At 41.8% G+C, this 16,063-nt stretch overlaps 1 protein-coding gene across 2 annotated transcripts in view; it reads right to left on the bottom strand.

Annotated features, from left to right (window-relative positions):
• The window catches only part of PICK1 (protein interacting with PRKCA 1), a 129,124-nt gene that overhangs the window by 49,078 nt on the left and 63,983 nt on the right, over positions 1–16,063 (bottom strand). For both annotated transcript variants that reach the window (XM_075321938.1, XM_075321939.1), the window contains exons 9-10: positions 5,280–5,413; positions 3,029–3,121 (exon numbers count right to left, since the gene is read on the bottom strand). In XM_075321938.1, coding sequence (XP_075178053.1) covers positions 3,029–3,121; positions 5,280–5,413 — 227 coding nt within the window. The remainder of the gene's footprint in view (positions 1–3,028; positions 3,122–5,279; positions 5,414–16,063) is intronic.

Genomic DNA, 16,063 nt, shown 5'->3' with positions numbered 1-16,063 from the left:
TACCTACTCAAACAGACTATAGGGTGCTTTACACACTGCGACATCGCTAGCGATCTCATTAGCGATGTGACACGCCAGATCGCAGATGCTATCTGCCGAGATCCCACATAGGTCATTTTTATAGCGCCGGTCACATGTGCGATCTCGGCAGATCGCATCTGCGATCTGGCGTGTCAAATCGCTAATGAGATCGCTAGCGATGTCGCAGCATGTAAAGCACCCTTAAGACGAGGGAAGACCTTAAAGCAGTACTCGACTTGGCTCAGACTAAATTTAGAGAATGCTCCCAACAGTTTTTTTTATGAGTTTGCAGATAAGTGTGGGGGTCCCTTGGCGAGACATATCCACCTGATAACAGCGACAACGTATGTCCCCTCGATTAAGACGGCTGACAAACAAATGGTGCATCACCCCACTGACATCGCTTTAGCCTTTGAGAAGTATTACAAGATGTTACATAACATCAACGAAAATTCTGTAGACCCCACTAACTCCCGGCTTCTGGAGAAAATCGACAACTACCTACTAGACACGCCGCTTCCCTCACTATTAGCGGAAACAGCTGATGAGTTGGATTCCCCGTTCTCACTAGAGGAGGTCACCCAAGTGGTGTCCTCTTCTCCCCTCAACAAAAGCCCAGGCCCAGATGGCTTTACTACCAAATTTTACCAAACTTTTCTAACGGAGCTGGCACCTTTTCTTACTAAGGTCTTTAACTTCATCTCCAAAGACCATCCTTTCCAGAAACAATCACTGTCTGGAACTATCACAGTAATCCCCAAGCCGGGCAAGGACCCCTTGCTCTGCTCAAGATATCGCCCTATATCTCGAATTAATGTGGACGTGAAGCGGTTTGCTAAACTTCGGCTAACAGACTGAGTCTTTCTCTACCGCTATTGATACACAATGACCAGGTAGGCTTCGTACCTGGCAGAGAGGCTAGAGACAATACTTTTAAATCGATCCTTGTTATCTCCCAAATGTTGAAGCTAAAAACACCAGCCTGTGTGTTGTCAGTAGATACAGAGAAAGCCTTTGACAGGGTCAGTTGGCCATTCCTTGGGTGTGTGCTTGAGCGGGAAGGTTTCGGTTCAAGCTTTATAAAAAAGGTTCTAGCATTGTATACTCTCCCTACAGCCAAGATTCGCTGTAATGGAATTTTTCCCAACTCATTCAATACCAGAAATGGGACTCGACAAGGATGTCCTCTGTCCCCCCTTCTGTATGCATTGGTGATGGAACATCTAGCCATAGCCATCAGGAAGAACCCTGATATTCATGGGATCGGCATAGGTAAAAAACTCAAACTGGCCCTACATGCTGACGACCTTCTCCTCTACATCGTTAACCCTGAAACATCTCTCCCATCTATCCTGAAGGAGTTTGAGCGGTATGCTGTGGTTAGTAATTTCAAGGTTAATACCTCTAAGTCGGAAATCCTAAATATCACCCTTCCCACTAAACGTAAATCCTCTCTGCAAGAAGCCTTTCCCTTTAAATGGTGTGCCACTGCTCTGAAATATCTAGAGACTTATGTAACGCCGGACCCTTCACATCTATTTAATTTGAATTACAAACCACTACTGCAGCGCATTGACGCCAATCTTCAGGCATACAATTTGCGGGCTCTGTCCTGGTTTGGACGTATCAACGTTTTAAAAATGGATGTCCTCCCCAAACTCCAAGCAGTTTCTATAGCCGTACCCAGATTCTTCTTTTGCCCATCTTCGAAGGATCACGACAGCTTTTGTATGGAAAATAAGTAAACCCTGACTGGTCATTAAATACTTGACGAGACGTAAGACAAAAGGGGGCACAGGACTTCCAGATTTTCGCTTATATCATACATCAGTTATCCTCACCAGAGTAGTAGAATGGTTTCATGGGGCCGATGTAATGATGCTGAGGGATCCATGCTACATATCTGGTGGTCCTGCCCGATAATTCAGGAATTGTAAAGTTTTCCAAATTCATAACCACATAACGGGGTGGACAATCACATGCTCTCCGCAGATCGGTCTCTTGTCCATGATCCCCGAAGCTTTCAAATAGATCAAGCAAGGTCTTCTCCGTCATTTTGTTGCCGCGACCAGAGCAATCATCCCGAGAAAGTAAAAGCCGGGTGTAACTCCGACGATTCTGGAGTGGTTGGCGGAAATGGATCACATTTGCAGGATAGAGAAACTATCCTCCTACTCTGAGCTCCAGCTGAGCAAGTTTTTCAGCTCTTGGACGCCGTGGCTTCTATTTAGAGAATCCGCTGATTTCGAGGTAATCCTTTCCTCTTAGGAACCAATCGCTTAATTTTTGCTTTTGTTCGTGCTGAGAGGTGGAGTGTAGACCTCCTTAAATCGGTTGTGTTCCAAGGGAGACCCCAAGTCCCTCCTTCCCCTCCACCCTTCTGTCCCCCCCTTGTCTTCTCTTTCTTTTTCTGTCTTTCCTCTCATTTGAATTCTTTTTTGCTTCTTAACATTCTTTTCTCTTTCCAGTTTTTTTATGACTCTAAATTTAGTGCTTCAGAAATCAACGTTCTTATTTTCATTGACTCATTACCAAAGTCCACATGGAGAATTGTGTGTACTTGATCTCTTATTGCGATTGTCTTTATTTCCTCGATATGTGGAAGTATTCATGCACAAATTGAAAATATGCCACTATGTTACAGAGTTACTTATACTTGATTTTGTATGATTATTTTCTCTTTTTCAATAATAATTTTTGAAAAACAAAATAAAAAGACAAGAAAAAGATAGAACTGCCATTTCAGTTGCAGTAACTTTGTACAAAAATGCAAAAAAAAGGGGCAAAACATAATATGCACCCCGATGTGGTATCAATAATATAAGCTAACCAAACAAAATATGAGCCCTCACACAGCTCCATCAATGGAAAAATAAAACTGTTTCGGGTATCAGAAAATGGCAACACAAAGCAAATTGATTTACCTTTTTAAAAAAAGTTTATTTTTTTCTTCACAACTATACCAGATAACCACTTTAAAGAAAAATGAGAGCAATGGGCTACTTACCAAGTATTCAAACTTAACATCAAGATATTTTTTGATAGTTAATTTTGTGTCGGGAATGGCTTTATTGAGGTATGTATTTAAGTCATTCAGCATCTGTTGAAAAATAGTTTATATGTGTTATATAAAAAAATATTGTCTCTATTAACATTAAATGCAGAAAAAAAAATATTGGAAAATAGAAAGTGTTTTCTGGGATCATAATATTGATGGCATATGCAGTACTCCGTACAGTAGGGAGTACAGGTAGTTGGTGCAGTGTAAAGAAGGAAGAGTCCAACCACCATTGATGTCATACTGAAAGGTCATCCTAGAGACAGACCAGGAATATTGTGATATAGTTGTGTAATTGCAGCACAATGGGCCCTGAATACAAAATTTGGACCTGGGTCCCTATCTGCATGTTGGTCAGATGCAAGCACCCTTATAATATTCTGGATTCTATGAAGAGATATGTATTGCCACTCCACCATATAGTAAAGTCCCTCATCCGGGCCCCTTCCCGTAATAATCAGAAGAAACAGTGAAAGGATTCCAGCGGAGAAGATAGGGATGAAATCTTTATGCTTTATTAGAAACCATTAAAATGATATGTACAACGGCACTGGCACCAAACAGACCCCTCAGGGGGCGTACCGACGTGTTTCGATAAAGGTATAACCTTATTCATAAGATTATACCTTTATCGAAACACGTCGGTACGCCTCCTGAGGGGTCTGTTTGGTGCCAGTGCCGTTGTATATATTTTAATGTTTTTTAATAAAGCATGAAGATTTCATCCCTATCTTCTCCACTGGAATCCTTTCACGGTTTCTTCTGAAGCTGAAGCATAAGCCATGGTATTATCCGTGCTGATCTGGTGATTCTTCTCAACAGCATTCTAGAGGGTGAGCTGGCTTTCTACTATATTTGTTTCCCGTAATAATGTTCCCATCCTGGAACCTTCTGTAATAACGTCCCTCATCACGGGCCCCTTCCAGTTATTAGGTCTACCATCCTGGGCCCTTTTCTCTAATAATGTTCCTGGGCACCTTCCTATAACAATGTCCCCTATCCTGAGCCCCTTCCTGCTATAATGTCCCCCATTCTGAGAACTGCCCTGCTATAATATCTCGTTATGCTTTTCTGGATTTCTCAGCACTGAGAACACCATTAATCTTGACAGAATCCCTAACTGAATTTGCTGAAATACAGCCCCAAACTTGCAGGTTGCCACCACCATGCTTCACGGTTACCTGAATTTTATTATTTTACTGCTTTCCAGCCCTCTGGCGAACAAATGACCTTCTGTTGCAGCAAAATATTCCACTTTCACTCATTAGCGAAGAGCACATGCTGCCATTTTTCTGCAGCTCACTTCCTAGATTTTCTTGCATAGTTGAGTCGCTTGGCCTTTTGGCCTCAATTATTCCATGAAGACCACTTCTCCAAAAAGTAGATGGGTGTAGCTCAGTACCACTGGTTATTTGCAGATCTGTGATGGCATTGCTGGACTTTTTCAGATTTCAAAAGGAAACTAAGCATGATGTGTCCTACATCTGTTGCAATAATATTCTTGAGTGACCACAATGTCCTCAATGTTGCCTATATTTTGGTGTCTTCAAAGCTGAGAAATACAGGCAGATACTTATATATCAGGTAATACCATCAGGGAGTTCTCTGAGATATTTAGAACAAGCGCACTGTAGAGTTCCTTCTAAAACTGTGTGTAAGAATACCTGGCAGAATTGAAGCTTTAATACCGTTTTGAAAGCTAAATATGCTTGCACCAAATATGGATGTGATTTACATTTTGTTTTTGCTCACTCACATTGCATATTGTTAAATAATCCAAATAAACTATTAACAATTCTATTTTTAAAAGTATTCTTCCATTGTGCTACTGCATAGGGAAGGACGCTGTGTCAGTGTTCTCCTTGATCATAGGAAGCTGCCTACAGACTATAAGGGACATTTTTTATATTTATTTTTGTAAAGAGTGTGCCTGCTAGTCTAAGAAATACGCTCATACAGTGTACAGTTTATATATACGCACACATCATATACGTAAATGTTGCTAAAAACATGTGAACGATAATTTTACAGCTTTAATGGCATATATACAGTACATGCACCAACCATGAAAAATTTAAAAAAATAAATAAATGAAACTCAACAGACTCCTGCGACAACTAGCTATGACGTAGTCTTCACAGCTCAAGCTGGGGGACACAGGAATCAGCAGGGAACGTGTACTGTAAATAAGATCACTTACTGGTTTAATTGTTTTTAACAGACTAATTCCAAACTTTTCAATATTACGATGAGCATCGGCAAATTTGACAAACGCTTCACTTGCTGCAGGCTGTGGCTCTCGGACACCAATGACTGAAAATACATCTCCAAATGCTGGGAAAATAAAAACTGAAGTATCAATATCATATGTTAAATTTCAGCAAAGTTTAGAAAAAAGACCTTATATTTCCTTTCAGAGAAATCGGTCCCACTGAACAAGCACAGTGAGAGGAAATGATAAGTGATTTTGCAGGAAAAGATTCAGATTCTAATGCTGAGCGGCTGTCAGTAAAGTGCGCAAGATGTGATTACAGCCGCCGCTCTCCACAAATAGAGCAGTGAATAAACCCACAAGGGCGCCCCCTGCCCCACGTGACTGAAAACAGAATGCTGCTGGGAGGATTAAAGTTCACTTTCGCCTGGTAGTGGGAGGTCATCTGGAGGAGTCGGGCAGGTTTAGAATACTATTAATCCGCAGATTAACCCAATATCTGCAGGTTAATAGCATTTTTTCATGTGACCGGTTCCCTTTAAAATCACCATTGCGAAGATGGATGCTAGTGCTGCCCATTTTTCACACCTCCATCACATTTTATTAGTTTTTTCTTTTTGTTTGCATACAAATACAAGAAGAACTGATGAAACATTGATGGTAAAAAAAATTATTAAACCGTGATCTGATGAAGCCCACTAATGGAAATTGAATAGATTTTTCATGTATATAAAAGAATGGCATGAGAGAAAAAAAAAAGGACACACCGTGCTGTGCTTAAGCAATACAGACAATGATAAAGAGTCCGTAGGGTGCTAATACCATACTGGTGCAGAGCAGCAAGGAATAATGAAGGCAATTAGAGGAGTGATAAGCGCAGCACAAACTATCTGGTATATTAAAAAATCCAATTTATTGGTCTACATTAAAAAGCAGAAATGAGCATTTGCTGATGCGTGTTTGGCACAGAGGTGCCTCTACTCGTAGCAAAATAAAATAAAATCAACAAAACAGGAACAATTATGATTAGTCCCGGTCTCCTCTGCTCGCACGCCCAGCCTGTCTTGGGGACTGGTTAAAACGTGGCTCACAAGAGAAATAGCAGCAGGAAAGGAATTTAACAATGATAACTGTAAAGTAATAAAGTATCATACAAAAAAGGGAATTTTGTTTACTTACCGTAAATTCCTTTTCTTCTAGCTCTTATTGGGAGACCCAGACAATTGGGTGTATAGCTTCTGCCTCTGGAGGCCACACAAAGTATTACACTTTAAAAAGTGTAACCCCTCCCTCTGCCTATACACCCTCCCGTGGACCACGGGCTCCTCAGTTTTGGTGCAAAAGCAGGAAGGAGAAAACTTATAAATTGGTCTAGGATAAATTCAATCCGAAGGATGTTCGGAGAACTGAAGACCATGAACCAAAAGAACAATTCAACATGAACAACATGTGTACACAAAAGAACAACCAGCCCAAAGGGCACAGGGGTGGGTGCTGGGTCTCCCAATAGGAGCTAGAAGAAAAGGAATTTACGGTAAGTAAACAAAATTCCCTTTTTCTTTGTCGCTCCATTGGGAGACTCAGACAATTGGGACGTCCAAGAGCAGTCCCTGGGTGGGTAAAAGAATACCTCAATAAAAAGAGCCGAAAACGGCCCCTCTTACAGGTGGGCAACCGCCGCCTGAAGGACTCGCCTACCTAGACTGGCGACTGCCGAAGCATAGGTATGCACTTGATAGTGTTTCGTGAAAGTGTGCAGACTAGACCATGTAGCTAAGCAAAAGAGGAGGCGATCAAACAGTCCATTAAATATGCAAAATTTTATTGATCAAGTGAAGGTAAAAAACACCATAAAAAGTCATAAGTATCCGGACACATTCTTGATCATAATTAATCATACTTAAGATGTATATTAATAAAAAGGAGGGCTGCCACGTACAGCGACCGTATTAACTGTATCAAGTGTTGCCATGTGATATAATATATTATAAGTGGAGTCACAAATCACAGACCATAGGGCATCAATATATATAGTCATCAGGATTTTGGGGATATGTGATGATTCAAACTAATATATAGTGCAATAATATGCTATTGTATTGCAACTGATATTACACAAACCCAACCTGATGAGCTAAACAATAATCGAACAATTGGGCACAATAGTGATTATGGGACTCCAAAACCATAACTATCAAAAACTGTCAATATGATATAATGACAAATACACCGCCAAGGAAAACAATCGCCGTCCAATCAAAATTGGGCTGCAGAACCAAATTGGCCATCATCTAGAGTCAGTGTGGCATGGTAAAAAAAATTATTTATGCCATATAATATGCAGTCACCATTCGATTGGACGAGCAGCCAATTAACCCAGCGGTGTAAGATTACATAATTAATAAACAAGTGTAAAAGGCTGTCTATCATAAACCGTCAATGATTTTACATTATAGTCACCATTCAATCAAATGGGCTGCATAGATCTACTGTTGGACATCAATACATCCATACAGTACTCTAATGACCCACTAAAAAGCTGTAATTGTTATTAGATATACTATTATATAAAAGGCGCTGGTGTAAAGGGGCGCAAAAATATTGTAGAGGCAGGCCAATTATCATGAGGATTAGTGCAGCGTGATAATACACATTACATGAGAATATGCAGTCACCATTGGATCGAGCGGGTCAGCAACAACAAATAGTGTTAAACATGATATAGATACAGCATTTCAATGGCGCTGATGTAAAAGAGCGCAAAAATATTATGAAGGCAGGCCAGTTATCATGAGGATTAGTACAGCGTGATAATACACATTACATAGGAATATGCAGTCACCATTGGATCGAGCGGGTCAGCAACAACAAATAGTACTAGACATAATTTAGATACAGTAGTTCAATGCATAATTATAGGCTATCAAAAGGACACAGAACAAGTTATAGTAGGTCGCCGTAAGGAGGCAGGAAACCAACAATACCTGAACATTTTTTTTATAAGATAATTACCAGATCAGAGTGTGTCCGGGTACACAGGACGCCCTACATGTGTTTCGGCACACGCCTTCGTCCAGGGGCCCTCGTATAAAATTTTTTTTCAGGTATTGTTGGTTTCCTGCCTCCTTACGGCGACCTACTATAACTTGTTCTGTCCTTTTGATAGCCTATAATTATGCATTGAACTACTGTATCTAAATTATGTCTAGTACTATTTGTTGTTGCTGACCCACTCTCCGAAGTGATGTGACTGCCACCAGGAAGGCCACCTTCTGCGAAAGACGTGAGAGAGAGACATCCCGCAGCGGCTCAAAAGGTGGTTTCTGAAGAGCCGTCAGGACCCTGTTAAGATCCCAGGGTTCCAATGGACGTTTGTAAGGTGGGACCATGTGACAGACCCCCTGCAGGAACGTGCGGACCTGCGGAAGCCTGGCTAGACGCTTTTGAAAAAACACGGAGAGCGCCGATACTTGGGCCTTGAGAGAGCTGAGTGACAAACCCTTGTCCATTCCAGATTGTAGGAATGAAAGAAAAGTGGGTAAGGCAAACAGCCATGGAGGAAAACCGTTATCAGCGCACCAGGATAGGAAGATTTGCCAAGACCTGTAATAGATCTTGGCGGACGTTGGCTTCCTGGCTTGTCTCATGGTAGCAATGACATCCTGAGATAACCCTGAAGACGCTAGGAGCCAGGACTCAATGGCCACACAGTCAGGTTGAGGGCCACAGAATTCAGATGGAAAAACGGGCCTTGTGACAGCAAGTCTGGGTGGTCTGGAAGTGCCCACGGTTGACCCACCGTGAGATGCCACAGATCCGGATACCACGACCGCCTCGGCCAGTCTGGAGCGACGAGAATGGCGCGACGGCAGTCGGACCTGATCTTGCGTAGTACTCTGGGCAGCATCGCCAGAGGGGGAAACACATAAGGCAGTCGAAACTGCGACCAATCCTGGACTAAAGCGTCCGCTGCCAGAGCTCTGTGATCCTGAGACCGTGCCATGAAGGCCGGTACCTTGTTGTTGTGCCGTGACGCCATGAGATCGACGTCCGGCGTTCCCCAGCGGCGACAGATCTCTCAAAACACGTCTGGGTGCAGAGACCATTCCCCCGCGTCCATGCCCTGACGACTGAGAAAATCTGCTTCCCAGTTTTCCATGCCCGGGATGTGAACTGCGGAGATGGTGGAGCCTGTGGCTTCCACCCACTGCAGAATCCGCCGGACTTCCTGGAAGGCTTGACGACTGCGAGTGCCGCCTTGGTGGTTGATGTAGGCGACGGCAGTGGCGTTGTCCGACTGTATTCGGATCTGCCTGCCCTCCAGCCACCAATGGAAAGCCAATAGGGCTAGATATACTGCCCTTATCTCCAGGATATTGATCTGAAGGGATGATTCTATCGGAGTCCAGGTTCCTTGAGCCCTGTGGTGGAGAAAAACCGCTCCCCATCCTGACGGGCTCGCGTCCGTGGTGACCACGGCCCAGGTTGGGGGTAGGAAGGATTTTCCCCGAGACAGAGATGTGGGTAGGAGCCACCACTGAAGTGATGTTTTGGTTGCAAGGGAAAGAGAGATGTTCTTGTCGAGGGAAGCCGCACTCTTGTCCCATTTGCGAAGAATGTCCCATTGGAGTGGCCGTAGATGGAATTGCGCGAACGGCACTGCCTCCATAGCTGCAACCATCTTCCCCAGGAAGTGCATGAGGCGCCTTAAGGGGTGTGACTGACTCCGAAGAAGTGATTGCACCCCCGCCTGCAGAGAAAGCTGTTTGTCCCGCGGTAGCTTGACTAACGCTGGCTGGGTATGAAACTCCATCCCGAGGTAAGTCAGTGATTGGGTCGGTGTTGTGATACCAATGTGATATGACTGAAGAATGTGTGATTAGATAGAGATCATAATCAAAAGATAGGAGTGATCCCAGATATTATTTGACCTATCAATAATTCAGTATCAAAGAGATCCTCTCTGGATAACCAATTTCACTATGATGACCAAAGAATACATGTCAAACAGATTTTAAGATAATGAGGAAGTAACATTTACAGTTCCACTTACCGGAAACTTGTGGTTGGCTTAAAGACAGGTGTAAGGAAGCTTGCATATGAAATTTACGGCTCATTGCAATATTTCACTAACACTATGGTCAACTGTGGTCGGTCAGTTGTCACCTGGCAGGATGTACAAGTAAATGTGCAGGAAGCTGCTGGTGCCCACAGCAGTTTGTGGTCAAGTTACATGAACATGACTCAGCTGTCACATGCTGGTGACCATTTAAACACAACCTACAAAGTTTTCCTATAAAATTACACCGGACTCGCTTAATGTTAAGGGAAACCTTCCAGGACATTGAAGTGTACGTACACACTGTTCCTGTGATGCAAGATGCCATGTTGTTTCCTTATCATTAAATCGAGTTCCCTCCGATGTGAAAGGATTGCTACAACAAACGGTAATGTTGATGCATATTTCTGTTATTGTATAAGATTCTATGACTATAGTTCTAAATGCCTATGTACCATTAACTATTCATGTGCTATTAAAATAAATAGTATCTTGCTATAAAGAATATTAGTATTCGTGCCTGATTAGGATATCAGTGAGCGCTTCGTAAGTACGGGCTTTCAGCCCCTTTTTTAGTAGAATTTGTCAAGACATGAATTGGCGTAGTCGGCAGGATTACTTCTATAAGAATTAACTAATTTTAATTAAAAACATATATTTGGCAAATTTCCAGATATTTTTTTTTAATCTTTTTGCATAGTGTCAAAATGTTCAGAAAACGTAAGGATAATGTTAAGGAGGTCGTTGTGGAGATCCCGAGCTGGATTGAGGCTCCCTACAATTTTATAGCACATGAATTGGTCAATTGTGGATTGGCAGAACAATGGCAGAATAAGCTCAAGGGTTGTGAAGCTACTGATGTTGTGAATGTACTCAGTAGTGCCCCTGTGAAAGCAGGTGATGTAGTGTCTTGTGGATTGGCAGAACAATGGCAGGACAAGCTTATGGGTAGTGAAGCTACTGATGTTGTGAATGTACTCAGTGGTGCTCCTGTGAAAGCAGGTGATGTAGCGTCTTGTGAATTGGCAGAACAATGGCAGGATAAGCTTAAGGGTAGTGAAGCTACTGATGTTGTGAATGTATTCGGTAGTGTCCCTGTGAAAGCAGGTGATGTAGTGTCTTTAGCACGGCACATCTGGATTTTGGCAAGTGCATATAGTGTAATGCATGAGCGTAATCTAAAGATGCAGAAGAAAAGTTCCCAGATGGAACAAAAGATGATAGAATTAGGTGGCCAGAAAACAGGTCTGGAATGTAATACCCGACTGCTGAAGGATAAATTGGAACATTATCAGAATGTGGCAGAAAAAGCTGCCATAAAAATTGCTCAAAATAAGTACAAGAAAAGAAGAGGAAAAGTAAATAAAACCAAAGTACATAAAAGTATCGTCTCAGCTTCTATAAACTGGGATCCCGATACTTGGGATGGGGATGTGTGGGATTCATCTTCATCATCTGATGAGGAGGATTACCATAAAGGGAAGATTCAGGCTAATCCCGTGAGGAGGCGCCTAGAGAGGGCAGAGAATGAGATCATCCGGGAACATGTCCGGGATGGTCAGGGGAATCTGCAATATGACGAAGATGGTAATGCCATCACAAATGAGAGAACAATTCCTCATGTAAAAAATCGAGTAACCATTGAAGATTACTCTCAGGGAGAAGTTGATAGCATTTTAACACAGTTTAGACAAAAACCAGGAGAAGGAGAAATTCCCTGGTTGGTCAGGGTGCACGATCTCGGAGGAGGTGGAGTGCACTTTGATGCCGGAGACGTGGCAAAATTTGTCACCATGTCTTGTGACCCAGTAATTCAGAGATCAATAAAAAATTATTTTGTTGATCATAATGAGCATGGTACTCAAAACTTAATCATGATCTTAGCCCATGCTTTTCTGGACAAATATCCATCAGAAGCAGACTTTCCTATCAATGATAAACCTTGGTATACCTTAAAAGATGGTATGGAAAGGCTGAAGGAAGAAGCAATGAGGAATGCTCTTCCTCTTTTGGGAATGGATGATGATTATCTCCAGTACCCATTGAAAGCCAGCATAAGAAATAGGCTGGTTAAACATGCTCCTCCAGCATACAAAACAGTTATTTTAACCTTAACTGTAGCGCTGACTGGAGAATCAATCGGTGTAGTTCTAGGGAGGATGAGGGAGTTACAGGATATGGGACAGTGGGATAAATCGTCCCCTGGAGGCCATGTTGGTAACAGTAAGCTAAACAATCCTGATTGTAAAGAGAAATCAGTAGGGGAGGCCCCACGAGTGTCTCGCAAAGACATGTTCCAGGCTTTGCTTAAAGCCGGGATCAATAAGGAAAGGATTGATGGAAAGGAGACAGGAGAATTATGGAAGTTGTACAAACAGAAAGTTCTATCCACAAAGAAAGTGACCACTACAAATGTGGAAGGGGGTTCAAAAACCCCCAAGGTAAAGAAATCAGAGGGAAAAGGGGAAAAAACCCCAAAGAATGTGTCTTGGGAAGATTTTCAGTCAGTTTATCCATGGGAAGAACTGGCTGCAGCCGTGGCCACAAAGGTCACGGAAGGAAGGGCTAATACACAGACTGAAGTCTGTGTAAATGAAAGTTCAGAAGGAAGTGATTTACCATAGGTAGCCAGCCAAGCCCCCCTATTGATAAAAAGGGACGAATGTCCCTACGTCAATCTTAGCATACATTGGAAAGGGGGAAATGTTCAAAGAGTCCCAGCTTTGATTGACATGGGGGCGGAGGTTACTTTAATTCATGGAAACCCAGAAAAAATAAAAGGACCTCGAGTAAAAATTGCTGGACTAGGTGGTCAAGTGATCACCGGGGTTCAGACACAGGTAGCTTTGAAGATAGGTAATTTACCTATCAAGGAGTATACGGTACTGATAGTACCTATACCAGAATATATTTTGGGAATTGATATCCTAAAATGGATGACTCTTAATCTAACCGAAGGAAAATTCTCCTTTGGGGTTATGTCTTGTCATAAGGAAATGCAGATTTCACATTATATCAATGATATAATGATACAAGGACAAGATGAGCAAAGTGTGAAAGATCAATTGACAAAACTGGTTGCTCATATGAGGAGTAAAGGATGGGAAATCAATGATGCCAAGGTTCAAGGACCGTCTCTGGTGGTAACATATCTAGGGATTCAGTGGAACAAGGGGCACAGAGAGATCTTGCCCAATGCCAGACGGAAAATTATTAATTTTCCGATCCCTAAATCCAAACAGGAGACTCAGTCTTATATTGTATTGTTTGATTTTTGGAGACAACATATCCCTCATTTGGGACAAATGTTGGCTCCTTTGTACAAAGTAACGAGGAAAAAATATGAGTTCCACTGGGGAGAGGAACAGCAAAATGTGTTTGAGATGGTCAGGGAAGTGTGGCAAGACATTCAAGGGTTTATTCAATCTACCAAGACCACTGTATTTCATTTCGATGCTCATGTCCCTACTAACTCACTTGAACGTTTGTTTAATTCAGAAGCAGATAAAGCAGCAGCCATCAGACAAATCAGTCCAACAGTTGACAAGGAAAAAAGAGGCATGGTTGCAAGGTACAGCTGTTTGGGCACACCAGAAAGAGCGACACCTTATTCAGCAGGTTTAGACCTCAGTACATTGGAAACTGTTGTGGTACCCCCAGGTAAGGTAAAACCAATTTCAACAGGATTGGGTTGCCAGATACCAAAGGATCATTATGGTCAAATAGCCACTCCTAGTTTAGTGTTAAAAGGAGCCATAGTGGTGGGAGGGGTAATAGATGCAGATTATCAGGGAGAAATCAAGGTACTGATGCTAAATTTGGGAAATGAACCTTTGATATTGATGAAACACCAGAAGGTGGCTCAGACGTTAATAATTCCAATAAACTTGTCTGAAATAAGAGAAGGAACTGCCCCGGCAGAATTAACAATACGGGGTACTAAAGGTTTTGGATACTCTAATATTACAAATGTAGGAGCAAAAATATGGATTCAAAACCTCCAAGGACCGCCCTCAGAGACAGAGGTAATAGCAGTCGGAAAAGATCTTACTCTCCTGATAACGAGACCAGGAGTGGAGAAGTGGGAATATGTCCCACAAGAAAAATGTTATTTACGAGAATAATAGTGTATATTTATTTGCAGATGGTGTTGTAAATAAGCGGAATCCATGGTATCGGTTACTGGGAAGAGCTCGATAGTGATGAGATGGAGAAATTCCTGTGTTTGATGTTTGCCTCTCTGGTCGTTGGATGGACAAGTCTACATCAGGAGGAACCTGTGACGAATGAATTTCTGATGCACCATCACATTTTCAACACACAGATTGCTGGATCTGTACACATTCTTCGGTTACAGCCACCAGTATCCCTTATCTGGATGTCCCGGTATCAATGGAGGAAATCTTAAAGTAGAAAAGTTGTTCTGATCATCTTGCTGATAAAGACACTCGAAGTGTTCGTCTATAGAATACTACAGTACCCATTTCCATAGTGGGATGGATCAATCTTCCATGGTGGCAAGGCAATTTGAATGCAACAGTCACCAATTTGCAATATCTGGCTTTTAAGGGAGGAATTTGGGTACTAAGATATAAGACTGGACTGACTAACCTGGGATTCATCCCTATGGGGAATATAAAAATAAGTTTTGGGACAGCTATAAATACTGTAGATGCTTTTAAACCCAGCTTAGTGGAAAAGACAATTCATGATATGTTATGGCCTTATGCCAATATATTCATAAATGGGACTAGTGAAACTTCTAGTAACATATCGGGAAATGTAATGTGTAATGATTCCTTTGAATATCGAGCAAATGCCAAAACACATGATATTCAAGGGAGCTTTTCAGATAATATTGCTTTTAGTTTTAATATGCTGTACAAAGTAGTGAAAGTGATTATATTTGTGATTCAACGTTTATCTAAACAAACCAAGAAAACAAAATTTGTGGCAAACAATATTTCTTGGTCATGGTATGGTATATTCCGAGTGATCTTCCTCTAGTGGAATACTGATGATGGAAAATAATCCCTGGGATCAAGGACCGATTGTGATACCAATGTGATATGACTGAAGAATGTGTGATTAGATAGGGATCATAATCAAAAGATAGGAGTGATCCCAGATATTATTTGACCTATCAATAATTCAGTATCAAAGAGATCCTCTCTGGATAACCAATTTCACTATGATGACCAAAGAATACATGTCAAACAGATTTTAAGATAATGAGGAAGTAACATTTACAGTTCCATTTACCGGAAACTTGTGGTTGGCTTAAAGACAGGTGTAAGGAAGCTTGCATATGAAATTTACGGCTCATTGCAATATTTCACTAACACTATGGTCAACTGTGGTCGGTCAGTTGTCAACTGGCAGGATGTACAAGTAAATGTGCAGGAAGCTGCTGGTGCCCACAGCAGTTTGTGGTCAAGTTACATGAACATGACTCAGCTGTCACATGCTGGTGACCATTTAAACACAACCTACAAAGTTTTCCTATAAAATTACACCGGACTCGCTTAATGTTAAGGGAAACCTTCCAGGACATTGAAGTGTACGTACACACTGTTCCTGTGATGCAAGATGCCATGTTGTTTCCTTATCATTAAATCGAGTTCCCTCCGATGTGAAAGGATTGCTACAACAAACGGTAATGTTGATGCATATTTCTGTTATTATATAAGATTCTATGACTATAGTTCTAAAT

Source organism: Anomaloglossus baeobatrachus, chromosome 8 (genome assembly GCF_048569485.1).
Source record: "Anomaloglossus baeobatrachus isolate aAnoBae1 chromosome 8, aAnoBae1.hap1, whole genome shotgun sequence".
In the NCBI taxonomy this organism is placed as follows: Eukaryota; Metazoa; Chordata; class Amphibia; order Anura; family Aromobatidae; genus Anomaloglossus; species Anomaloglossus baeobatrachus.
The sequence above is the reverse complement of the archived record's forward strand: the minus strand, read 5'-3'. Positions and strand labels throughout refer to the sequence as shown.